A 25542-nucleotide genomic window follows, 5' to 3' on the forward strand; every position below is an offset into this window, starting at 1 on the left:
CCCATAGACTGTTCAAACTCGATAATGCGAATTTTGATTACAATATCCGATTTTTGTTGACTACGATACATTTGATAAAGATGACATGGGGATCTAGATATAGCAAAGAAAAAAGTGAGCAAAATAAAGAAAAGAGAATACAAAAGCGATAAAGAAAGACAAAGCAGCAGTTGAAATTCACCAATTTGCAGGTCGAACTTCATGTAGCATAACAGTTTCAGTTGAAGTGGACATCCATCCACGATCACCGGAAGAGGAAAATAAGAATCTTGAGGTTGGGTCTAACAATAGCTGAGAAACAGTTGCACCATGATGACCAGCAACGATCCTGAAAGGAACACTTCCACTTCCAGAAGCTGTATTTGAATCGGCCATAGTATCCCATATTCGTATATTATCGTACGATCCACAAATTAGATGTCTTGAATTTGGCATACTGTAAACCGCACTAACAGGTCCACTGCCAGAAGGTAAACGCAGATTACGAACGAAACGAACATCACCTTTGCGTGATCGAGGAGGTTGACTTCCATCGAGGGATTGCTCAACGTCTGGTATCATTCGTAAATCCCATTCATCTACCGTTTCATTACGTCTTCCAACATAAATCTTGTTTCCATCGCCACTCCAACAAGCGCTCGTACACCATGGAGGTGTTTTGTCAGGCAAGGCCAATGCACGAACGCCCTTGTGCGTTGTTGAAGAGCCAGAGATGCCATTGGTGTGATTCGGTTGGCTACTACTGCTTCCAGGGTAAGAAGGAACACGTTTGTCCCAAAGAGTCACTTGACCACCAAGGGTGGTCGTCATCATTATATCATTGCTGAACTTCGAAACATCCCCGTCAAAGCTTGCAAATGTGCTCGCTCCTCCAAATGCCGGCTTGGGCAGCTGTCTTTGTCTAGCGGCAGCAGGTGCAGAATGTCCGTTTGGCAAAGAAGATGGCGCCGCACTCTGATTGACTTGAGATGCAGGCTTTGAACCAGGCAATTCCAATCCACTACTCGTTGAAGCAGTAGGTAAAAGTGGTCTTGCAGCTCTTGCTGCTAAAGGTGCATCATCATCCTCACCTTCTGCATCTTCATCTTCCCCTTCTGCGTCCATATCATCTGCTTCTCCTTCTGCATCTTCTTCTCCTTCAGCATCCGCATCTGCCTCACCGTCTGCATCCGCTTCGCCATCCGCATCAGCCGAACCATCTGCACTCATACCGCCAAACAATGAATCGCCATCCGAATCATCAGCAGTCTTTTCGTTTTCTCTATTTAGCTTGAGTGGTTGTGTAGGTCTCAAATCCGCTTCGTCCATGGTGACATCCATTAAATTGTGCTTTGTTGGTGCGTCAGAAGAAGTTGTCCCTAGCCCTAGAGCCTCCTGTAATCCATTCTCACCGTCAATCTCGTTACTCTTTTCGCCATCATCTCCGAAAAGTGAACTATTTTCGGGTGATTTTCTGCTGGGAGATGAGCCATTCTCTTGCGTCTTGCCTTGCTTCTGTTGAGCTTCATTGCTTCGTTCAAGTTGCATACTTATATCTCCCCTCTGTGAGGCATCTTTCGACTGGCTTCGCTCACCCAGACTTTTCCTGGGTGACGGCGATATCTTCTGACTGGCTGCTTCTTCTTTAGCATCGATATTGTCCTGCATCGAAATATCTCCATTATTTGTCGAGTCTGCCGCGGAAGGTCGTATGATCACATTTGGAGATGGAGCATTGGAGTACGTCTCTCCCTGCTGTAGAGGTCTGAAAGATATCGAAGTTATCTGTCCTGTGTGTCCTGGGAATGATCGTACCACTTTACCAGTATGCATATCCCACTGATGTAGACCTCTATCCCACCCTCCACTCATGAGAACCGTATCTGTGTCGGTTAAGGCCAATGCTGAGACTGCAGATGTATGTCGACGTAAAACATGCCGTAGTTGTCCACTATCATGTCGTAAGCTGTTCAGATTTATATTCCCGGATTCCGTTCCGCTCAAACACCAAAGAGCGTCTTGTTGAATTGCCAAACTATGAACCGGACTGACAAGTCTTTCTTCTGCTTCTTCTTCTTCCTCTCCTTTTACTAACGGGACTTCTTCGCATGCCCACCAAGCCGTTAATGCTCCACCTTTCACTACACCATCCACATATTGATGTCGTATGTTTTGTGTGAGAGGCGCTTTCCCATTCATGCTTGCATAAACGTCATACCGGCGAACATAACCATCACTTCCGCCTGTGAGTAAATTTGTACCATCAGCGCTTAGAGCCATAGAATGAACATGGGCAGAATGCGGTATTGCACCAACAGGTTCTATCGAGTATGCGGATGCCTGTTTGGCTAGATTTGAGGATGATGCTCTTAGTCGTTTCAATCGATTTTCAGCAGCACGTACGTATGCAGCAGGGGAAGAATTGACAGCAGGTGTTGGAGATCTCTGTTTGTGAGAAGTTGTGTCGGCTTCGGGATCATCTTCATCGTCTTCCTCATCTTCGTCTTCATCATCTTCTGCATCTTCATCCTCTTCATCTTCATCGTCATCCTCTCCATCATCATCATCTTCATCATCTTCTTGATCATCATCATCCGCATTTTCGCTATTTTCGTCAAATTGAGTATCTTCACGATCTTCGTCTGATTCGTTTTGTGATGCTTCCTCTACGTCATCTACATCATCGACATCCATATCTATTGCCATAATTTGAGAATTGAAATCATTCGAGAGTATATTGTGTGTGTAAAAGTTAAGAAGGAAATAATGAGTTTATCGTCATGTTCACGCGTATGATAATGCTCTCTCTCTTTCTCCCCGCTTAAAGACGCGTTCTCAGAGTTAAAATTGGATCCGTCCGGACAAATGGAAATCGGGTTATCATCTCAACGCGGGGGGGGGGGGTCAAAAAAGTTTAAGTAACAGAAACTATGAAGTATTTCTCCACCTTCTCCCGTAACCACAAGCAGCTTCCTGAAATGTCACTGAAGCAAATACCCAGAAGGGTTCGTTTGGGTCAATCGATCGGACTATCAAGCTCAAAAAGACTCTATCGACCTTCACTCATCGGATACAGAACAGCTTCGAGTAGCTCATCTGCAACACCAACATTTACAAAAGAAAAAGATGGCAGTGACAGTATAATCGGTGTTGTGGTGGCATTCATAGGTGGATTTGCAGGGACAGTATTAGTGTTATCCCTCACATCAAAAGCAGAAGCGCCTTCAAGACTGTTGCCAAACAAATACCACACTCTCGGCCTACAAGAAACACGACGATGTTCTTCACCTTCTGATGTAGGAACGAATCTTGATGGCGATCATGTGTTGCTGCGTATTGAGCCACCGTATTATATTGCACCTCCCAAACTTACACATGAACAAGCATTAGCAACTGCGGCGGGAGATCCATTTTGGCGAATATTGAGCGTTCATATGAAAGAACCTTCTTTGCAAATCGAAAGACCGTATACGCCACTTTATGTGGAAGGAGTTTGTGGACCGAGAGGAAAAGAAACAATCGATTTCATGATAAAGAAATATCCGGATGGTGAATTGGGAAAGTATGCACATAGATTGAGGGTTGGAGAAGGGGTGGAGTTGAGAGGGCCTCATGTTACATGGCAAGATAAGCAGGTTGATAATTTGGTATTGGTGAGTAGGACATTGTATTGGATGTGGAACGGATTAACTGACAACACCTTCTTGCGTAAACTACAGCTCGTGGCGGGAACTGGAATCACACCTGCATATCAACTGATCACAACCATATTCGGCAAACCTGACAGACCAATGCCTTCAGGACAGAGGATACCGCGGATATCGTTAATGTATGCGGCTTCAAAGCCTTCGTCATTACTCTTACTGCCCGAGCTTGCGAAGCTGAAAGAGGCTTACGGGAATAGGCTGGACATTCAATTATTTGTGGAAGATGAGGGAAGCGCTGTCAAGAAATCATGGCTAGACTGGATGCTCGGTAGAGAACGTATCAATCTACAAGAAGGTATGCCATTGCAGCTAGGCAGATTGAGCGATAAAGCAATCAAGCCAGTGCTAGAAAAACATGATCCAAAATCAAGACATATTCTTGTTTGTGGTCCTGATGGCATGGTGGCTCAAGTGGCAGGTGCAAAGAAAGGCAATCAACAAGGAGAATTGAGTGGAATATTGGCTTCTTTAGGCTGCAAAGAGGAAGAAGTTCATAAACTGTAATGTCATTTTTTGAATGCAATCATAGAGCTAGTGTGACTGTTGCACAAACGCGTAAACTTATCTCCGCTTTCCATCAAAACTTAAAGTTGTTGTGTTAATCTTTCATCCATCATCACGATCTGTGCTACATCAGGGTGATGCAAGAGCAGGATGATGCTGTACCGCGATCACCAGTCACAGCCAGCAAGATAGTGTTTCCACCTCTTCAAACCAAATTCGCCGTACCTCCCGGAGCTTTGTTGGCACCGAAAAATCAAAGTTCCGATGGTGGTAAACCGTACATTTCAAAAAGTGGATTTGAGAATTTGGCAACATCTTCGCATTTCGTCAAATGTCTTCGTGAGGATCGTGAGAAGTTGTTGAGTGCGTTTGTCCGGGAGTGGAAAGATCGGAAGGAGGCGGTGAGGAAGGAGGCAACGGAAGTGGACGACAATCCCAAAGGCAAGCGAAGAGCAACGGGATCTACGGAAATCCCATTTCAGATCTTTAAGCGGATATTCGAGCAGCAAGGCTGGCATCTGGCCCAGTTGTTTTGGAGCGAGCATGATGCAACCAGATTGGCAATGTATACGTCGACCATTCGAATCTTTGCAGAGCCATTGCAATCCCTTATTCCGTTTGTGTCAGGAAGCAGTCCTGGTCATGACACCCTACTACGTGCATGCGGATCCGTGTTTGCTATGTATCTGCTGCAATCAACATCGATCATAGAAGAAAGATATCGTCATACGCCTGGCAATGGTGTTCGTCTTCCACTAGAGGCTGACTTGTTGATGGTCTTAAACAAATTGCCTGACCTCGCAGGTGCAATTCTACAAGAGCCCATTGATCAAGATGGACTACGACCGATTGATGATTTGATCTTTGTTATACGTGAATTGCAAGCTCCTTCCGACCTTGGTTGCCACGAAAGCGTTCATGGCTCCTCTGTTGATGTTCTTCTTCCAACGCAATACAAAGCAAGACCAGCACTTATATCAACCACGTTCACTACAAGATCCGAGGTAGATAGAGAAGGAGGAGAGTATGGATCAATCAGGGATTTGGAAAACAACTCCACGCATGCTCTCAATCGAATAGAGATGGCACATGCACTAGTTCGCAAAGCGATAGGAATGCCACTCCTTTCGATGAATCCCTCCGATGAAGAAGATCGATTTCTCACGAAAAATCTGGACGGAGATGTAGAGTATGATCCATCTTCGAAAGCACGACAGTCTACTCATTGGAGATCAGCACAATACGTAGGCGCGCCAAATACTGCTCAACAAGACAAGCTTGCGAATTTACTGGAAGAGATGGATCGGGTCCGACAGACATATCACGATCAAGCCAAAGCCGTTTTTGGCAAAGAAAGCATCACAACGGATGACCACTCAGAGTCGAATGAACGGCCTCATGCAAACAGCCTCGAGAGCAAGATCTTAGCCCGAGCCAAATTGCGAACCCGTAAACAGATCGCACAAAAGCTTCAGTCTGCCGCGCAGAGAAGATCGCAAAAGTAGGTCAAGGTCTTCGCATACCATTCCAGATCACCAACTCTCCTTCTCCTCAAACAATTACGTTTACCCGTGCATGTATTGTACCCTTCTCTACTGTATCATACCGCAATTGTAAGAATGTATTATATTACTCGAAATGTACCAAAGCTTACTCCTTCTAGTAGATAACGCATTTAATCATCCTCTGATCGTTCTGCTAGGATCTTTTTGGAAAGATCCTTTTGCCGCCGGATGAAGTCGTCGTATTGACATTTTTCGTATGTGTGTCTGTAGGTTTAAAAAGAGCATGAAAGTGATGAGTACATGCATTACTAGCCACACAATCATTGCACACTTACCTTTCATCCTCGCACTTCCAAGGAGCGTATAATGTATCACGACGGCACTTGTTTAGTGGGATCAAGAGACTGTTAATGCAGGAAAGGATTGTTGGTTAGTCGGTTGTTGCACCTTTGCAATCAATATGAAGAACGTATACGCACGCGCTGCATTGATCTCTGTAGCCCAATGGCAATCGTGCTGCCACTGCTTCCTCATGAGAGGCTGTATGTTGTGAGTCTGACATTGTGGGAATTTGTTGATGGTGATCGATGATGGTGATGATGAGACAAATGTCCAATTGTTGTATGTTACCCAGCAAGTCGCGCCGCCCGGCTTTACGCCCTGGATCGTGTGAGGTACACGTGACTGCCAGGAAGATTGCATGCCAAAATGACACTTAATCATAGATGGCCTGAGCGGAATTTAGCGTAGTGTTGATTAGGCAGTGTAACAGTGTGATTGTCCCCCACCTTCATGTATAAGGTTGGGGAACATGAATGATACCATGAGGTCCGACTTTATAATTCGAAATTATACAGCTGGCTATTGATAAGCCATTCTCTTTCTTTCCTCGTCACCATCAAGATCGAAAGATCAACCCCTTCTTGTCATCATGCGTTGCTCTCATTTGATTGGTGTAATTGCCTTGGCAAGCACTACTTTATTGGCTTTGACCAATATCCCCACTTCTACCGCCTCTCAAGTACCATTCACTGCTGAGTACAATGAATCACCCAACTCAGCATTCGGCGATATGCCAAGAATCGAATTACCATTGTACAATGAGGATGATGATATCAAAACACAATCAGCCAAAGCACTAAACGTGGAACAAATCATCGCGGAGCAAAACGGCAAACACGTCCTTTTGACGCATGAAGAATTTCCACAAATGAGCGTTCGTATCAAAAGGATTGCTGGAAAATCCGCAACCGTTAGTCAAATGAATCAAGCTCCAAATGCTTCACCTTTGCTTTATAACTCTTCCGATCCAAACGCATTTTGTGATCCAACAGTCACTTCTTGGTCGGGATATGTTGATACGATCGATGGAAAATCATTCTTTTTCTACTTTTTCGAATCTAGACACAAACCGGATACCGATCCTATCTTGATGTGGCTCACTGGTGGACCTGGTTGTAGCAGCTCATTGGGTTTATTTATGGAATTGGGACCATGCCAAATTATGGAAGGCTCCAGTAAAGATGCTAACGGACCCCCGATCAATGGTACGAAATGGAACCCTTATTCTTGGAACAGTCATGCAAGCGTCTTCTTTATCGATCAGCCGGTCGAAGTTGGCTTCTCTTATTCTCGTTACGGTTTGCACAGCTACAATGCCGATCAAGGTGCAAAGGATCTTTATGGATTTTTGCGAATCTTCTTTAGCAGCTTTGAACGATTCCAAGACAATGACTTTGTTGCTACGGGAGAATCATACGCAGGACGCTACCTGCCAAGATACGCTTCTCAAATTCTAGACGAGAATCATAAGATCAGCTTTAAAGCAGAACGGGCAGGAAAGAAGGTCAAGAAAGGAGAATTGGTCAATTTGAAAAAAGTTGCTATCGGTAACGGATTAACAGAAAGCGGCATTCAAAAGCCATACTACTACGACTTCGTGTGCAAGAAGCATAACGATCATGGACCTTTGGTCAGTATTGCAGAGTGCAACTCAATGGCTCCTTGGAAAGATCGTTGTTTGAAATTGTTCCGCGAAAAATGTATCGAAACATGGGACCCCGAACAATGTCAAGCTGTCGATGATGTCTGTGCAGATCGTCTGGAAACGCCGTTCTTCAAGACAGGACGTAACCCTTACAACGTCTTGGATCTGTGCAAAGCAGGTTATTCTCCCAACCTTTGTTATCAGGTTACCGAAGATATCAGGAATTATTTGGATCGTGAAGACGTAAGAACATTATTGGGTGCCGAACCAATCTCAAAGATTGGTAAGTTCAAGTCTTGCAATGAAAATGTCGCTTCTGGCTTCAGTGCATACCATGATTCAACTTTCAATAACGCACTTAGCGTTGCAGGTCTTTTGGAACGTGATATTGATGTGATGATCTATGTAGGAAAATTGGATTGGATTTGCAATCATGTCGGAAACAGAGCTTGGGTGGATAAACTCGAATGGTCCGGTCAGACTGCTTTCCATTCTTCAAAGCCATACGATCTCATCGTTGACGGAAAGGTTGCCGGTGAAACACAAAGAGGAGGAAATCTTGTTTGGGCAACGATAGAAGGAGCAGGACATATGGTGCCATATGATAAACCAAAGGTCGCTTTGGAAATGATCGATCGTTTCATTGCTGGTGATAAACTTTAAGATCGCACAATTAAATAGGAAAGGATGTGTATAAGATTCATTATTCGGTATATGTACACACTAATCGGAAGCCTAAATTAACTTGTAAACACAATTAAACAGGTCAGGTGTGTAAGATGTGGTAGAGAAAAGGAATGATGAGCGATTTGCCTTGAGAATGAGTGTGATACATATTATCAAAAGTAGTTTTGAGTCTTGTTTGCTGCGACCATTGGTGATTTGGGAGCCTTTTTGTTGGGCCATGGGCTGCGTGGATGAGTTTGCTGGACAGGTGAAAAAGATCGACTTCTCTCCATCTCAAAGTCAGTTGGATTTGTGTCTCGAAGAGGGTCTGAATTACTCGCATGATGATCAAAACGTTTTCCAGGTGAGATTGGCGAGGTGTTCCTGACAGAATAATCCGTTGGCTCTGGATTCTTCGTCATCGTTGTGTTTTTCTCCAAAGCTTCTTTGCTGGCTTGAATTTTTTGTGTAAAGTCGACCATTTGACTTTTGCGACTTGTGAATCGTTTACTGAGAGATTTCAAAGCGGCAACAGATCTGATCAAACGTGAAGATCGTTGTGAAGAAGGTGTCACGTTTGTCGAAAATGCAAGATCCTCATCTGATCCAGAATCAACAAGTTTGGGTTTATAAAGTTGATGAGATTTTGCAAAGTTTGCATTGAAATCGGTATTGAAGTTGGTATTGAAATTCATGTTGAAATTCGTATTGGAATTGAAACCCAATCGAGATAAAGTCAAGCTTGTTCTATCATCTGTCAGCAATGGATCTTCTCCTTTCATGGAAGCCTGTCCAGAATTATAAAAACGATCCAACGCATTTTCACTTCTTGATGATCGTAACATGCGTGGCTTGACAGGCATCGGAACTGGGGTTTGCTTTATCTCCGGTTTCAGGTCATCCACAAAGTCTTTTCTTTTGACTGGAATGTCAAGAATTGGGACTTCGGGAACACTTTCTTGTGTTTTTGACAATTCTTCTGCCAATCCGGGAATCCGTTCAATATCCAACGAACGAGATGCAGATCTCATCATTGCCGTTTGTGGTCTACGAGGTGATTTTGGAGGAATGATTGGAGGTGCTAGCTTTTTCTTCTTTTGTACTTGCAATGCTTGCGGTTTTTTCTTTTGTGTAACCGTAGTGGTCTCATTCTTTGCACTTTCACCGAGCTGTACTTGCGTGGCGACTGGATTCTGTTCAGATTCGTTGATAGGTGCTTGTGTTGCAAGTGGATTTGCTGTAAGTTCCTTAGTAGGTGTTTGTGTTGCTAGTGGATCTGTTGCGAACTCATTGGTAGGCGTTTGTATTGCCAGCAGATTTGTTGGAATTTCCTTGGTAGGTGTTTGATCAGAATCAATCGTTTCGAGAAATTCGTTTTCAACCATTTTTTCTGCTTTCATAACCGGCATTTGTTCACGGAAATATTCTGCTGAACTTTCATGATACAACAAAGGCGGTACATCCTCGCCTGTACTGTATTTTCCTCCCCAGCCGCCAGTAGAAATGTCCAATAATACTTCAGCATCCGACTTAAATAAGTCGATTGAACTTTGTCGCACTTCTGCATCAGGTTGAGATTGTTGCTGTGTTGCGTTATACTCGTTGTACAAATGTTGACGCATCAGATTCGTATCAGCAAAATAGCTCTGAATCAACCGTTCAGCTTCATTGATTGGCTCTGAATTATGATAGCGCATTGGAGTACCATCCATGGTATGATGATCACCCCTGTGATCATTTGAAGAATCTTTTCTTTCTCGCATGATCTTATTGATCGCCTCTGATTTCGTCCTAGGCGATAACGTCAAAGTCAAAGGTTTAATTTTGAAACCATTCGCAGAGCTTTCTCTACTTGGACCTGGGTCCAAAAAGCTGTTTCGAATTTGACGTAATGTTGGCTTTGGTGAGAAATTATCTTCATGCGTATTGAAATAGGGAGATTCTGGAGTTTCAATATCTTCCGTATCGGAAAAATACGATGTCAAAACCGTTTCCGGACTCGAGATTGAAAATGATGAATCGCGTGTGTGCCTAGCAAGATTCAAAGTTGGTACGTTTGTCATCTTGTAAGGAAAGCCTTCATATCTTTCTTGTGTTGGAGTAATCATGCCTTGTCCGCTTAAATGAAAGTTACCACAGCTGTAGGATTTTCGCAATGTGTCCACATCCGGTGAGCGCTTCATTGTGGAAGACTGTCTAATGGATACCCTCCTTGCTTCCCTTACTGATGCATTCGATGCACTTGAACCGTAATCCAAAGAGGGATTCCTTTCCAACGAATGAAAAGTCTCGTTTCCACTTGCATTGTCACTCTTCCAGCTCCATTTTGGGGAGCTCGGTAAACTGAATCTTTCACTTGATTGTCTTGGGGCCATGAAAGATGGTTGTGGGATCTCGCCAAATGTGTCTTGACGAGTCATGATCGTGTTTGGAGGAAGTGTGAATGGGTCTAAAACGTCATCTTCTATATTTTCTGTAGTTTCATCTCCTTGGTATCCTGTACGGTTGTCAATTGAACTATTCGTACCTGTTTCCTCTTCGTTATCAAGGCTGTTGATCATATTTGAAATGGACGCCATTGCCGCTTCTATAGATTGACCACGTTTCCTTTTCGGATCAAAAACGAGGAATTGATTATGAGACATATCGTTGTAAGGATTAAAGAAAGCTTGATATTAAATAATGATTAAAGGTGAACAAAAGTGATTATCGCGACATTGAAATGAAAATCTTGGAAATGAATGAAAGATGATCAAAAATCATTTTCACGAAATGAAGGCAGCGATTTATCCATTTCGGGAAATCCTATCTTCGCTTGCAACTCCGACGTTGCTTGTGTGGGTCAGAACGCCATCGGAGAATATAAAAAGAAACAACCCTAAAGTTTAATGAAGTTTAAATGAAAAGAGGCTCATGCGCAATCCAGATAGTGCTCTTCATATGATTTTGGCTCAGTAAAATATTAATTGATCTGCAAGCATATGAATACCGAAGGGATCAAAGCCTTTGAGGCGCTGCAATAGCGCCGTTTCTCTCCATGGAAAACCCTTCTCGATCTTGCTTTTGGTTTGATTGATGTTTCTGAAGCGATCTGATCGTTAATGGAATTAAAAAGGGATTTATCCACCTCATACCGGAGATACAGCAAGATCGCAACAGTACATCACATCAGTCCACCCATGGAACTTCGGGAAACAGGCCAAATGTTGACCAGAAATCTGAACTATCCAATGCATAGCCTAATTGCTCTGGCGTTCTTGGAAGTGCACGAATCCTTGTCGACTCCTTTTTACTTTTGCGAGATTCGTTAATCAATTCTTGTACCCAAATTGGCTGTAATCCCTGAGGAATATGATCTCGTCCATCTGCAAAGAGGAGAAGGTGTTATTAATACAGATTTACGCTCAGGCCTCCAACTTGCATGGAAGCTTCTGTGTATTTTTCATTTACGTACCTTCACCAGCATTTCCCCACTGGCTTATCAAATCCCAAAGATCGCTAAACGGCGGAAAGAAGAATTCATATCAGCTTTTTCAAATTGAGAGTGAGCAGTCAACGTGCTTTTGTACTCACTATACACGCTCGTTTGTTAATATCCACCTTTGACCTGCCGCTTTGTTCCATTGATCGTGCATTGCCAAAAGTGCACGGGCAAGGTCATGACCATGAATGAAATGCACAGAACCAAGTTTAGCTAAACGTTCTCTTGTTGGCGCAATTCTACCCACATATCTCCGTAAAGAACGTCCATGTCCCCACAGACCGCTTAAACATAGCACGGAGGTTTGTACGGCATCTTTGTTTTGATTGAATTCTAAAAATGCATTCTCTCCTCTTGAACGAGGTACATCGTCAATCTTTGAGTTACGATCGAACCATGGAGATTGATGAGAGCCCTTTTTAAGGGTCTGATTGAATAAAGTATCGGCTGATTGATCGGCTGAAGATAAATTACAGGGTGCATTTTGTAAAGTGGGCCCACCTTGACCATAAATTCCAGTGCTTCCCAATAAGATGAATCGTGCTCTTGATGTGTCTACCGCTTTCTCTGAAAAGGGTGTCATCGAATATGCTTCTGAACGAGTAGATATATAACCATTGACTAAACGTTTAGCAGCATCTGCCGAATAAAGTGGAAAGATGACGATAACTGTTTTTGCATCGGGTAAAGATTCAAACGGGGTTTTATCATCACTTTCTGGATCAAAAGTGAATGGAATTGTGCCATTTCCTCCATTGCGTGTTGTTGAAATCGTTCTTAATCCTGCCTCTCCTGCTGCTGGACCTAAAAATGACCATGTCCATCCAGACCCTAAAGCTAAAATATCTACAGGTCCTTGACTTAATTCTGTTGTTAATTTGATATTGCCTGCATTAGACCGGCCTGTGACTAGATTTAGCAATTGTTGTGGAAAGCAGTCCATTTTAGCAAGAATTGCAGTAAGATGATGGTAGTATTTTGATGTCCAACGGATCCAACGGAAAAGGTGCATATAGTGGAGTAAACTATACGTTGAACCGCTCCTTTACGCCCAATTGCATAAGCGTATAAAAGCACAAGCCATAAAACAATTACAATACGCTATTGACTGAATGCAAACAACGGATCCGAGCTCAACTTCATTTCGGACATTCAAGTTCATAAATGGAATCGGCAAATGATCGGGATAAAGTAGTGATCGATGTGGAAGAAGCCATCAGTGCTTTAGGTTTGAAAGAGCAAGGCAATGAAATCGTTTCTTATGAGCAGCTCAGTGGAGGTTTGACGAATGACAACATTGCCGTATATCTCAAGAAACCATGCTGCCAAGAACATACGAAGGTCAAGATAATCAATGATAGATTGGTCTTACGTCGGTTCAAGAAATCGACAAGCATTCATCTGGGATATGATCGATACCGCGAATACATCAATGCAAAGATAGCAGCAGATCATGGTATTAGTCCACCAGTGATTGGATTCATTCAAGCTGATGACAACGAAGAAGGGCATGGAGGTGCATTGGCATTGTGCTACATTGATGGCACCACTTCGGGAGATGATGATGTAGGAGATTTGTGTACGTCAGATTTCAAAGCCAGTCTATTGGCCAATACGCTGAGGGCACTGCATGGGATGAAACATTTTGACAACATCTTTGATCCGTTCAAGGCTAGGAAATGGTACGAGAATCAGGTAAAGTCAATAACGGGCAAGTCAATCGAATGGGAAGATTATGAGACTTTGATCACGCTATCAAGCTCGCTAGAGATTCATCTGAACGCATTAGAAGAACCGCTTGTTCCTTGCCACAACGATCTACTTGCAGCCAATTTTATCAAGCAATCCACGAAGGACCATGATCGTTTGGCTTTGATTGATTTTGAATTGAGCGGAATGGCACCCGCCTCGTGGGAATCGGGTAATATTGTATCTGAGAATGGACTAGACGGAGATGAAGAAGCGATCGAACGATTAACAATGCATTATTGGCTTGGCGGAAAGGTTGTACAAAGCAGGCCAGAATGGCTTGAAAGTCGAGTAAACAGAGTCAAAGCATGGTCAATCGTATCAAAGATCACTTGGTCTGCCTGGGGAGCGGTTCTGTATCACCTTAATCAACACAATGAACAACCTTTTGACTACAAAGAATGGAGTCTGGAACGTGTCAAAAAAGCCAAAGCTGCATTACAAGACGAACACATGCTCAAAAACCTGCTGGCAGGTCTAAAAAGAGATGAACTTGACCTCAGTCAATAAATACCCTCATCTCGCAATGGATAGTACATTATTGAAATTGCAAAATTTGCGTACGCTTGTTACAGTAACATGAATGATATAATAAAATGAATGCACGATTATTCTTCCTCTTCAACATCTTGCAAAAGAGCATCAAGTCTTGAAAGCAATCCGTCCAATTTGCCTTCTAATCCATCTGCCGCTCCATCTACATAGTCCATATTCTTGAGAAGATCAGCTATTGAAGGTCCATCTTCACCTTCAGCTGTGCTTCCGTTCGCATTGCTTTGAAGTTCTGAAAATTGACTGAACAATTCACGATCTTCTGCAGAAAGAGATTGAACGAGTTGCAAAAGATCTTTGGCTTCATCTTCTCGATTGCCATTAGACTCGTTCACCGATCGCAGAGCAGCCATATCCTTCTCTGAAACGGTGACATCGTTAAGCTCAGCTGCTTGCTGTCCATTTTCGCTTTGGTCCTGGTCCCTCGAATGTGCCTCGCCGTCCAAGTTCGCCCCACCCAACGCATCTGCCAAGATTGAATTGATTTTGCTATCACCATTCGAAGAAGGTGTATGAATCTTGAGATTCGCCGGTCCAGACTGTTGCCGTGACATAGCAGGCGTAACAGCATGAGAACGAGCAGCTACGCCATCCCGTGTTTGCCGAGGAGTTGCCTCATTCGAATTCGGTTCCTCCGCAACAGGTGTTGGGATAGAGTCGGAGTCGGATTTTGTACCATTTACAGCAGGAGCATCTTGATTAGGCACAAGTTGACTGAACGCATGCTGTGCAGCAGCTTTGGCATTTGTCGGTGTATTGGGCACCCCATTTCCATCATAAAATTGTCTAATCCATGCACCCAACGCTCCTAGATATCCTTCATGTCGTAAGAAGAAAGCACGTTTGGTACCTTTGGACCAGAATCTGATAGCATACGAAAGAGTGGCAATAGTAGCTTGATGGCCACGAATAAAGCATCCTCCAAAGTAGATCCGATCTAGTCCAAACTTTTCCGCATTCATATAAGCAATTTGACCGATATTGTTGGATATTGCATAAAGCAAACTTTTGCAAATATCCTCTTGTTTGAATTTCCTGCTACGTTCTTCCCTTGCTTGACCACGATGTGAAGATTCTCGATCGCCCTTATCTTTTCTGAACACTTTACCGAAACTGCTAGCAATTGTGGTTGATTTCAAACCAAGATTGCTCAAAGCGTCAGAAGATCCATATACATCACTGACCAGCATATCCACCGTTCCATTATCACCCCGCGAAGCCATCTCCAGCATTTCATCAAAACTTTCCGCATCTGTTACCAAGCTTAACAGTCCCCATAACGTTCCGCCTCCCAGACTTGTACCGCTCACACGTTCAAATTTGCCATCTTCGTCGACTTTGATTATACTCACACCACTTCCGATGTTGACCAGTAAGCACGGCAGCTTGGGTAGTGGACTGGAATCGAATGCAGGTGAGTATAGCGGAGGGTCCGGTGATGGTCGTGGAAGGTCGGTCTGAGGACTAGGCGAAGGTGCACCATTGGGCGACAAAAGCGAAGAGGAAGAAGACGACGCAGCCGAGGAAGGATCTTGTCGTTTTGTCTGTGTGCCTGGAGAAGTAGCACTGAGATTATCGACCAATTCATCAGAATAATAAAAAGTTTCATCGGGTATAAGTGTGATAAAGTTTAATCCTGTGATTAGACATTGCATTTCATCCTCACTTCTCACTTCGACGCCAAGTTCCTCTTCAAACAAATCGTTGAACAAATGTGCTCCTCCCCCAGTAGCCATCAATTTTACTCCTTGTCGCATTTGTGTTAGGGTCACATTGTTTGCCTTTGCACTCAAATTGATTAACTCCTTCAAAAAGTTTACGCAAGACATGATATCGGCCGTTTCAAATTTGACAAAGTTTAATCGTCCTCCCGGCAATTGTGATGGTAACGATCTTCGCTTCATAAAGTGGGAGTGGATCGCACTTGCACTTACCACATTATTGGGATTTGCAAAGAGTGAAGTAGGCGTGAGTGTCCCGGCAGGAACGGCAGCAAAACCTTCGGCTGTATGTGCAATCGGAACAGCATAATTGGAAAGCTGTGACCTGGAAGGCTGTCTCTGGATCGAGCTGGATCGCTTTAATTCACTTCCAGCCACATTTGCGGACGATTCGCGTGAATGTATCCTACTGCTGCTCATCGATGCAGGTGAAGCGGGTGATCTGGCTCCGAGTGGGATGCCGGCACCAGCAATCGGGGGTGAAGGTTGTCTTTCCTGAAAGCCATGTTTGTGTAAAGGTGAATGTGGACGTGGATCAGGCGGCGACGTTGTTGTAGGTCTTGCAATACGTGTAAAATAAACAACTTTTGCCAAAGATCCTCCAACGTCGATCGCTATATGACTAACAGTTTCAACATGATTGGGTAAATAAATATCCCTACTATCGTGTTCCGCTACTGAACCTTCTAAAATCTTTGCTCCAGTCGTATCAACCGTTACCGGTAGGGCGACTGGGTTCAAAGGTGCTTGCATTACGGGCAAATGAAATCTTTCATCAGACTGTTGTTGGTGATGGTCTTCAAAGTTGAAAGTCTACAGTCCGATTTACGTTCCGCATGCAACCTAACTTGCGGTTCCTTTCTGTGTACAGTCGTGGAACGCAAGCTTGCTGACAGTGCTTAATCACTTGTAAGCAAGCCTGTGAACCAGTTGTATCTGTCGTTGATGATGATGGAAAACATTAAAGAGAATGCATGAGAAGAGCTTATGCTGTTTGTTGCTGTTTCATTTAATCATATTTTACCTCTCGTTTTAAAAGCCGCGTTCATTTGCCCCGCTTCTGTTAAAGACCAGAGCAATGCACCGTTGTCGGTACCCAGCCACAGCCAATTGCGGGAAGTGAATCCAATGAATGAATTAAATAAAAAAGACGCGGGCGGCTAAATCAACTTTTAAGCTCACCACGCAGCAAATCACGCAGTCGGCTTTACCGTCGTGATATCAAAAGACAATCTTTAAAGAAATACTTATCGTTTACAATAATCATACTAAATATACAATAATCGAGAGAGAGAAAGAGCAATCAAGCTACAGTTGTAGTAGGGGCACTTGGCGAAGCGGAAGCGTTGGCATTGGCTGTACCGTTGGATAAAGAAGCTCCAGGTGTAAGTGAAGCTGCTCCGTTTGCATTTGCAGGTTGTTCTTCCAACAATTCACAAAGAGCATTCACGACATTATCCACTTCTTCCAACGCAATACCACCACAACCTGCCGCGATCAATCTACGATAGGCTGCCATAGTCTTTCCTGTTCCTTGTTCGCGTGCAGAATTGATGAATTTATCCAACAAAGCCGCTCTCTTTGCTTTCATTTCGTTCACTTTGCCTTTCAAAGAAACAATTTCTGCTTCAGGTGAATCACTCGCACGTGCTAGACGAGCCAACATGATCTCTCCATCCGTTTTGACATCCTTGTCTTCCTTTGCCAATAGAGCACCATCAGCCAGACCACTTTCAGAACGTAATTTCTTCAACACTCTGTAGTCCTCGTTCCATGCAGTCTCTTGTTCTTCTTTTGCACGTTTCTCTGCACCTGATTTCAACGCTTTTTGAATCTCTTCCAACTTTTTCTTTTCTTCATCACGCAGGCTACCTTCTTTGTTCAAATCTTCCAAAATCTTTGTCGAATCGGCAATTTCACCTTGAATTTGCGCCAAAAGACTGTGTGCTTGTGTCAACTTTCGCTCTGTCGTGCCTAATTCAGAATCATAGCTATCGGCCAAATTGTGTAGCAAAGAGGTCATCAATTGAACTGCCTTGCCGCCTGCTCTTTGACCTGCTTCACTTGTGTGTAAGCTGTTCAAGCTGTCTGCTTGTACCGAGCCACGAGGTGGACTAGCACGGAATCTTTCATCTTCCAGAATATACTCTTCTGCATTCTTGCCTTCTTTGTTGCGAATTTTAGGGTCAGCTCCGTGTTCCAACAGCAATCTTGTCAATCGTTTAGAGCGAGCACGGGCTGCCATTGTCAATGGCGTTTCTCCTTCATCATCTTGGAAGTTCAAAATGTCGGCCAATTGACTTCCATACTCTTGCAATCTGTTCAACATCGTTTCAAGGTAATAACGAGCAGCATGTGGTTTACCTCTGCTCAATGCCAAATCGACCACATGATGGAATACCGTACGATCACTCTTGTCAATGTTTAGAATACTACGGTGCAGCAACTCAAACAATTCCGGAAACTTGCGCAAATCGTAATTGTTGGAAAACATGGCAGCTCGCATCAAAGCCGTTTGTCCGTTCATGTTCACGCGGAAAACATCAGCACCGCTGGTAAGCAAAAGCTTAACCACACGTATACGTCCCATCGCACATGCCCAATGCAAAGCAGTATGTTCATCATCATCGATGCTCATGTTCGGATTAAAGTCTTGCGGAGGATTGACTAAAAGTGGTGGGATTGTTGTCGTTTCTGAGATAAAATAGTTTAGGATGACATCGGCGTATTGAGCAGCCGAATTCGCATCTCGAGAAGGATGACGACCGAATGCTTGACCATTTGTACCATTTTCGTCAAAGTATTCTGGGAGATCGGTTCGATTGGGCAAGATTGGACTGGGCGTGCGTGATGAGCTACTTGCTTCACTTGGAGGGCTGCTCATGCTTCCTTCTGTGCCATCAGCTCGAACGGCAGCAGAGGCTGCTTCTGATTCCGTATCAACGCTCACTTGACGTCTGATTGGGAGAGGTTTCTTTGCTCGAGTAGAAGGTGCCACAACATGCTTGGGAGCAGGAGGAGGAGATTCGGCCGTTGGAACATAAGCAGTGATTGGATCGAAAAGGTGTGAAAGGTTGTATGCATCTGCCAATTTGACGGCATCTTCCAATGGGATCCAAGTACCTTGATATTTACCATAACCACCTTGAACTTTTTCATGAGTTCCTTTTTGAACATCTCTTTCTAATACACGTGTCCTTTGTGGTTTATCCAATCCTGCCACTTTTAGAATGTGCGTTGCATTGATCCATCCATCACTCCTTCTGCGCATGACCGCAACGCCATTGATTATACATTCATATACTGGCACACCACTATAGGTGGCCTTGAAGATCATGCCTTCTTGTTTTGGTGGAGCCATGACCGTTGAGTGTGATTTATGGGAGGAGGACGATGAGAAGGATAAGAAAGGAAGTTGTGCATTTGATTTACACTTCCCGAGAGGTGAGATGCTAGTTTTTCATCTTTTGAGCGAAAAAGTAACACTGCCAAAACGCCCAAAAGAACGGCGTCGCACCGCGGCAGTACAGCGATCCTTCACATTCTGTAGTCTAGCTTAAAACGCGCAAGATGGAAATACACGCGTATGGAATAAATGCATTTCTACAACAACTTTACGCGACGCGAGAAGGTTCTCAACGAAAGACAGCATGATCCAATTCCGATAGGTATAAAAAGAGATGAATGTACATTGTTAAACTAGATCAAGAATCTATAAGTAGCCCTTGCTTCCATATTCCTTCTCAATTGAGCATCTTCATCTCCTGCAACAACGTTTGCCAATTCTTCTTTTTCTTTTTGTCCCATTTTGTGTTGTTTACCCGAAGCAACAATTCCGGCTTCTTCACCGTTTTTCAAATTACCATCTTTTGAAATAGAACCATATTTACGGTCTAATTCTTTGTTCCTTCGTTGAAGCACGATTCGAATAGCAATTGCAGTTGCAATCGTGACAACAATGCATGCAATCGAAATCACATTCGATTGCCAATATGATGGACTCCATTTCTTAGGCCAAACGTACGATCCTGCAATGTTACCCAATTGAGACAAACAGTTGATAAAAGCCAAACCGGCAGCACGTTTGTACGAACCACGAATAGAATTTGACATCCATGCCAAAATGATCACATAACCTGCATAACTTTGAGCTTCCAAAAACAAAGCAAAAAATCTTGCTCCAAGGTTTGTAGTTGCAGAAGAAATAATGAAACCCACAACACCAATGCAAAGAGGAATGCAAAGATGGAATGTACGTTCGCCCGACTTGTTTGCATGTAAACTGTTGAACAAAACGGCCAAGAATGCCCAACCCCATGGACCAAAAGTGATGATCAATGTTGTAATCTTGCCGTATCCAAGCGTACCAACGATTGTGGGGAAAAATTGATTGAACGCCATTGCGATGACGCACGCCAAGAGACACAGCGTGAAAAGCCAAATGATCGGATCACAAAGTGCATCTTTGAGACCATCGATTGGCTTTTCACCGTTTGCACCTTCGACATCACTCACACCTCCAGAATCATCAGTCATTCTTTGTACTGCCAATGTTCTTTCTTCTTCCGTTAGCATCTTGGAATTGTGTGGGAAATCGGGAAGAATAAAGACGGCGCAAATAGCGACAAAGACTGTGATCGAACCTTCAATAATAAACAACCATCTCCATGCACGAATGCCAGCTTTGCCTTCCATATTTCCGAGGATACCAGCGCTGATCAATCCAGAAACAGCGTTGGATAAAATCGAACCGGCGTACAAAAGTGCAATTCTTGATGAAAGTTCTGCTCGAGTGTACCATTTTGACAAAATGAACATTGCGCCAGGGAAGAATGCAGCTTCCACAACACCAAGGAAGAATCTGACCAATAAAAGCCCGGTGAAATTGTGTGTGACAGCAGTTAGAGCAGATACGATTCCCCATGCTGCCACACAAACGGGAAGGTAGACACGAGGCCGACCGCAGTAAGAAAGTAAAAGGTTGGAAGGAATTTGAAGTAAAATGTACCCGACGTACAAGATTGATAAACAGGTGTCATATTGTGACTTTGCAGCGTCCAATTTCAAATCTGCTTCCAATCCATTATCACGAGCAGCCGAGATACTGTTGCGGTCCAAATAATTGAGTACGTATAGTAACACAATGATGGGTAAGATACGAAAGTCTAATTTTCGTACGAGTTTCTTTTGTAGTTTGGCAGCATCTATGTGAGATGAATCTTGACCGCCAAGGCTACTGTCTCTGTCTACTTCTTGAATACCATCATCTGATGTCCTTAGTTGTGGCAAGGTATTGCCTTCACTTGCCTCCTTTTCGTCTTTATTTTTGAAGAAGGTATTCATTTTGGTAGAGGTGGTGTAAGGAAAGGTTTGATTCTACATCCTCATCATCTTATATACTTGTACCTGCCTTCATTTGCCAAGCATTTCTTCAAAAAGAAGATCGATGTGGGGGAAGGGTGGGAATATAATTTTACCGAGTGGGTCTGATGGTATGCAAATTTGTTGAGCCCCGCGAAAAATGAAGTGAAGTGAAGTCTAATTTGTATCTGTTGTGGTGCCCCGTAATGATTACCCTATTCTAGTTCATCTTTCGGTAAAATTATTTCCCCTACTTCTCTCTCTTTCTTTTGTCCCTTTCTTCCCTTTTTTAGCCGAATTATTTCCCCCACGTTAATCAGGAATAAAATTGATCCTGCATTTTATTTTATTTTGTTTTTGATCCTCTGATGCATTCCCGTACTACCACACAAAAATTAAACTCCTGGAAGTACGGAGCGGCGCGGCGTTGCAATGCACCGAGCGGAGCTAAAAGCGGCCAAAGTTGGTCTTGCATGAATACAGTCAGCGACAAGACATTTCAGAGTTAGCGTGAACACGTGCAGTGGATCAAACTTGGATTCGCAAGCTCTACTGATCAACTTGCAATCAGGGCGGAGAAGCAGGAATAAGTGGAAATGCCCTTATGCTCTATTCAAAGGTGTCGATAGTCAGTAAAGTTAAAAAATAACTTAAATGAGCAGCTGGCTTAGTTAAGCAGCACTGATCATCCTATGCTCGCTGTGATTCTTCTTTTGGGGCCTTTTTCTCTTTTTCGCGTTGGCGCAGGCACAGGCGCAGGCGTAGACTAAAGAGAGAGAGAGAGAGAAAGAGAGGTTCTTGCATGACTAGTTCAGAGACAATTCATTCTCCCCTTCTCTTGACCATCTACCGTAATCGTTTGCCTTTTTTGATTTAAAAAAGGTTCTCATTACTTTCCCGCCAAATAGCCTAACAGGCTCGCCTTCCAAGCCTAGTCAAAGAAGAGAAGGTGTGGAAAAAAAGAGCTAGGCAGGCGAGCAAGGCAGCCAAAACTATAGATATTTGAACATTTCAATATCCTTTTTACAACAAAGATGGCATTGTCAAACACAAATACAGCTTCAAGCGTTTCAACGCATGCTCAAAACATTCCAGGTGCACCTCAAAAGGCAAACGGAAGTGGTAACAAGAAGAAGAAATCTGCCAACAAAAACACTTCCAATGGTCATGCAGGAAAGAATGGTGTAAGTGCTATTGATGAGGCCGCACACGCTGCTTCTTTGACGGAACAAGCTCCTGTTGCTGGAAAAGTGGATCAAGCCGTCAAAGTACAACCGGCTGATGTGGCCGAACAAGCTGAACACCAAGCTGCTTTGGAAGCCGTAAAGATTGTAGAGCAAAATGGCAGTCATCCCAGTGAGGAAAAGCATGCTGTAAGTGCATTGCATACATCGGTGAACAAGCGCATCAAAGTTCTCAACAAGAAGCTGCAACGTGCTATTGCATACTCTGAATTGACAGAAGATAAACTCAATTCTGACATGAGAAGAATTGTCGCTTCCAAGGGTAATTTGGAAGGTGGAGTGAGCGAATTGAGCGAAGTACTCAAAGCGATTGAGATTAACGAAAAGGAGCAACAAAAGAAGGCAAATGAGGATTCTTCCCAGGTCATTGCCAAGACAACTCAATCACTCAAAGATGAAAATGCAAAAAAGGTCAACACTTTGTTCCAATTCATGTACTTGTATTCACTCGTGAATGCTTCCATGCAAGCTCAATTTGCTCCTCCTCCTTTGCCGACAAGCTTGCAAAATGCAACTTCAGAGCAAGTAGCTGCAATTGGAAAACTCTATGCTGACTTTTCTGCTGCTGCTGAGGTGACACATGCCGATTTGAAGTCAACCTTGTTGGAGAAACTTGCTTCTGCCTCTTCTGACAAGATTTTGGGTAATGTCACTTTCCAAGACGTTTTGCAAATCATCGAAGGCTTGTCGTCGCCTGTGGTACAGCAGACCAGTGTAGTTCAACCTGAACGTACTGAGACCGACTCAAAGCCTCAGCAATCTACCCAAGACCAACCTTCTATTTTATTCATGCAAGCATCCGAATTGGAGCAAAATGAGGCGTTGGCACATGCAAGTAGCAATGGAGCTGTTACCAATGATGCACCCAGTGATGTAAAACAAGCCGAGCCCGAAGGTGGAGCGGTTGACGGCGTTGCAACGAGCGCTATCAATGGCGGTGCTTCGAAAAAGGGCGAAGAGGGTGCATCTGGTACGGTATTGGGTCAAGCAGAACCCAGTACCAGCACTGAAGTTGTACAAGATGGCACGGCCAAAGCTGCCGTTGAAGAACCTGTGCAAACCAAAGAAGTATCTGAGCCTGCATCTGGCTTGGCTACTCCATCGGTGCATAAGGTGATCGACTGGTCAGCTCATGATGACGACGACTTTGGAGATTTGGAAATGCAACCTGAGCCAAGCAAGATGGTTGCGCCTCAAGCCACACAACCAGTATCATTCTCATCAGCAGTACAGCCGAAGCCCAAATATGAAGATTCAAATGCGCCAAAGAACCGTGATCGAGCCAACAATCAACGTCAAAACGGACAAAATCAACGCGATAATGCAAAGCAGCAAAGAGGGAAGAATCAACAACAACAGCAACAACAGCCAGCACCTTTACCTAAATTAGCTCCTCAAGTGGATGAAGATGGATTCACAGTTGCGAGCAGTAAACGAACAAAGATGTTACAACAACATCAAGCTGCCAATGCGATGCGTGGGGGTCGTGGAGGCAATAATGGCGGAAAAGGTGGCCAACGTTACAACAATCAAAATGCCAACAAATCCGATTCATCAAACCATCGAAACGATAGAGGCGTAGGCGGAAATCCAAATTCACGTGGTCGCGGTCGTGGTAGAGGCAGTTCTTCGGGTAATGGAGGTCAAGATGTGCCTGTACAATAATCGATTTGATTGATTGATTTGTTCGGCTTTGCGGACGATGTGTAGGCTGTGTTTTGTATATGGTAACGCAATGGTTTTGCATTCTGTTGTTTGTACTCTTCCTCCATACATACATACATACATTACATTACACTGATCACACATTTCTCAGTAGTGTACATTGACGTTTTTTATCCCAATGTCATTATAGTACAATTTCATTTCACATAGTATACAGTATTGTTTCATCGTCCAGGTGTGGGAAATTGATTGAGAAGCAGCTTATCCTGGTCTTCTTTGGTTTGATCAAGTGCGGCTTCTGCAATCTGTTCGTTGAATTGACGTGCAAATTCTGCAATATCCGTACCTTGTGCTAGACCCACCACATCACTTGGCATCATGTTGTGAGCATATGTCGGGAACGATTGTGTAGTTTGAGCACGAGATGTGACTAGCCGTAACGAAGGTCGATGTTGTTCGGTAGATGATTCTCCTGCAAGGATCACATCTTTTGCTTCTTCTTCTATTTCTTCCCAATCCCATAAGAGTGCATCTGTCCTTGGCATGTAAGGATTGATGTCAATAATCAATACCCGACTCAAATCTCTGGTAAGGTATGCGTCCCAGACAAAATCCTTTATAGGAAAAGGCGAGATCGGCACACCGGACGAGGCGTGGCTCTGAGAACCTGATCGCAGAGTTGTATTGAAGAAGTGAGTGAGCTTGTCTAAGATTGTATTCTGCATATCAATCGGCTGCAAATGATCAAAGAATGTACCGGTATCACGTTGACTGATACAGATCAATTGGCCACAACGAACAAAGCATCGGAATTCATGTGATGTTGGTATGGAGAAGAATTTTTTGAGAACAAGCTGTGGACTGACAGTAGAGCTTGCAAGTGCTAAGCGTGTCTCATCTTCTTGTTCCTCCTTTGCCATTTGAGCTAGTTCGTATAGCTGAGAAACGTCTTTGTTAACAAAGTCGGACGATTTCAGTAGCAGATAGATATCGGAAGGCTCTGTACAACGTAATGAAGTTCCGGGCACCATCCATGCTGCATCCAAGGGAGCACTCCAGTCCAGTTTGGGAAATACGGCACCTTCATATTGATCTATGATTTGTCGAATGCGTTCATTTAGAGCAGTAAAATTACGTGGTACTGCCTCCTCTTCATCATCATCCTCTTCGCTTGATGTAGAGCCATTTGCGGAAATATCATCCTCCTCACTGATTGTGGCCCTCGATGATGCATTCACAGCTGTGTTATCGCTTCCTGAAGGTAAGACCAATCCATCTTCTTCTAGCCAATCTAGAAAATCAGGTTGAAGATGCAAAAGATCGATTATGGTCGCTTTGGGTGAATACCTTCTATAGGATGGAAACCAATTGGCAAATCGTGTATGCTGAAGTGCGATTGATGCTTCAGTTGGTTCTGGCAG

The 25542-nt window shown here is 43.7% G+C and overlaps 13 protein-coding genes across 13 annotated transcripts; 5 read left to right on the forward strand and 8 right to left on the reverse strand.

Annotated features, from left to right (window-relative positions):
* Positions 1–40: 40 nt before the first annotated feature.
* Positions 41–2723, reverse strand: FA14DRAFT_162607 (WD40 repeat-like protein). Its single transcript, XM_025499687.1, has one exon. It carries the CDS (start codon positions 2683–2685, stop codon positions 178–180), a length of 2508 nt encoding a protein of 835 aa, XP_025351969.1. The 5' UTR covers positions 2686–2723; the 3' UTR covers positions 41–177.
* Positions 2724–2938: 215 nt separating this feature from the next.
* Positions 2939–4240, forward strand: FA14DRAFT_192741 (ferredoxin reductase-like protein). The gene is made up of 2 exons (XM_025501956.1): positions 2939–3632; positions 3699–4240. The coding sequence occupies exons 1-2, from the start codon at positions 2958–2960 to the stop codon at positions 4188–4190; spliced, it is 1167 nt and encodes a 388-aa protein (XP_025351970.1). The 5' UTR covers positions 2939–2957; the 3' UTR covers positions 4191–4240.
* An 8-nt stretch (positions 4241–4248) lies between these two features.
* Positions 4249–5893, forward strand: FA14DRAFT_91991 (uncharacterized protein). The gene has a single exon (XM_025503067.1). It carries the CDS (start codon positions 4328–4330, stop codon positions 5693–5695), a length of 1368 nt encoding a protein of 455 aa, XP_025351971.1. The 5' UTR covers positions 4249–4327; the 3' UTR covers positions 5696–5893.
* FA14DRAFT_127766 (uncharacterized protein) lies at positions 5866–6257 on the reverse strand (the record flags this gene model as incomplete). The annotated part of the gene is made up of 3 exons (XM_025496817.1): positions 5866–5959; positions 6031–6099; positions 6175–6257. 3 exons carry the CDS (start codon positions 6255–6257, stop codon positions 5866–5868), a joined length of 246 nt encoding a protein of 81 aa, XP_025351972.1.
* A 321-nt stretch (positions 6258–6578) lies between these two features.
* On the forward strand, positions 6579–8498 carry FA14DRAFT_175328 (alpha/beta-hydrolase). The gene has a single exon (XM_025500588.1). The coding sequence runs from the start codon at positions 6627–6629 to the stop codon at positions 8343–8345; it is 1719 nt and encodes a 572-aa protein (XP_025351973.1). The 5' UTR covers positions 6579–6626; the 3' UTR covers positions 8346–8498.
* A 23-nt stretch (positions 8499–8521) lies between these two features.
* Positions 8522–10993, reverse strand: FA14DRAFT_182463 (uncharacterized protein; the record flags this gene model as incomplete). Its single annotated transcript, XM_025501212.1, has 1 exon — positions 8522–10993. One exon carries the CDS (start codon positions 10991–10993, stop codon positions 8522–8524), a length of 2472 nt encoding a protein of 823 aa, XP_025351974.1.
* Positions 10994–11016: 23 nt separating this feature from the next.
* FA14DRAFT_162608 (uncharacterized protein) lies at positions 11017–12784 on the reverse strand. Its single transcript, XM_025499688.1, has 3 exons — positions 11922–12784; positions 11803–11846; positions 11017–11713 (listed from the first exon to the last, which is right to left on the reverse strand). Exons 1-3 carry the CDS (start codon positions 12770–12772, stop codon positions 11517–11519), a joined length of 1092 nt encoding a protein of 363 aa, XP_025351975.1. The 5' UTR covers positions 12773–12784; the 3' UTR covers positions 11017–11516.
* A 158-nt stretch (positions 12785–12942) lies between these two features.
* FA14DRAFT_92134 (kinase-like protein) lies at positions 12943–14137 on the forward strand. Its single transcript, XM_025503068.1, has one exon. The coding sequence runs from the start codon at positions 12994–12996 to the stop codon at positions 14086–14088; it is 1095 nt and encodes a 364-aa protein (XP_025351976.1). The 5' UTR covers positions 12943–12993; the 3' UTR covers positions 14089–14137.
* A 778-nt stretch (positions 14138–14915) lies between these two features.
* Positions 14916–16604, reverse strand: FA14DRAFT_116331 (fumble; the record flags this gene model as incomplete). Its single annotated transcript, XM_025496168.1, has 2 exons — positions 14916–16135; positions 16319–16604. Coding segments are annotated over 2 exons (1506 nt in total), but the record flags the coding sequence as incomplete, so codon positions are not given.
* Positions 16605–17118: 514 nt separating this feature from the next.
* FA14DRAFT_151049 (apses-domain-containing protein) lies at positions 17119–19388 on the reverse strand. The gene has a single exon (XM_025497459.1). It carries the CDS (start codon positions 19210–19212, stop codon positions 17155–17157), a length of 2058 nt encoding a protein of 685 aa, XP_025351978.1. The 5' UTR covers positions 19213–19388; the 3' UTR covers positions 17119–17154.
* Positions 19389–19736: 348 nt separating this feature from the next.
* FA14DRAFT_116040 (MFS general substrate transporter) lies at positions 19737–21047 on the reverse strand (the record flags this gene model as incomplete). Its single annotated transcript, XM_025496150.1, has 1 exon — positions 19737–21047. A coding segment is annotated over one exon (1311 nt), but the record flags the coding sequence as incomplete, so codon positions are not given.
* Positions 21048–22246: 1199 nt separating this feature from the next.
* FA14DRAFT_182469 (uncharacterized protein) lies at positions 22247–24121 on the forward strand (the record flags this gene model as incomplete). Its single annotated transcript, XM_025501213.1, has 1 exon — positions 22247–24121. One exon carries the CDS (start codon positions 22247–22249, stop codon positions 24119–24121), a length of 1875 nt encoding a protein of 624 aa, XP_025351980.1.
* A 266-nt stretch (positions 24122–24387) lies between these two features.
* FA14DRAFT_111549 (D123-domain-containing protein) lies at positions 24388–25530 on the reverse strand (the record flags this gene model as incomplete). The annotated part of the gene is made up of 1 exon (XM_025495949.1): positions 24388–25530. A coding segment is annotated over one exon (1143 nt), but the record flags the coding sequence as incomplete, so codon positions are not given.
* Between the last annotated feature and the right edge of the window lie 12 nt (positions 25531–25542).

Source organism: Meira miltonrushii (genome assembly GCF_003144205.1).
Source record: "Meira miltonrushii strain MCA 3882 unplaced genomic scaffold FA14scaffold_6, whole genome shotgun sequence".
NCBI lineage: Eukaryota > Fungi > Basidiomycota > Exobasidiomycetes > Exobasidiales > Brachybasidiaceae > Meira > Meira miltonrushii.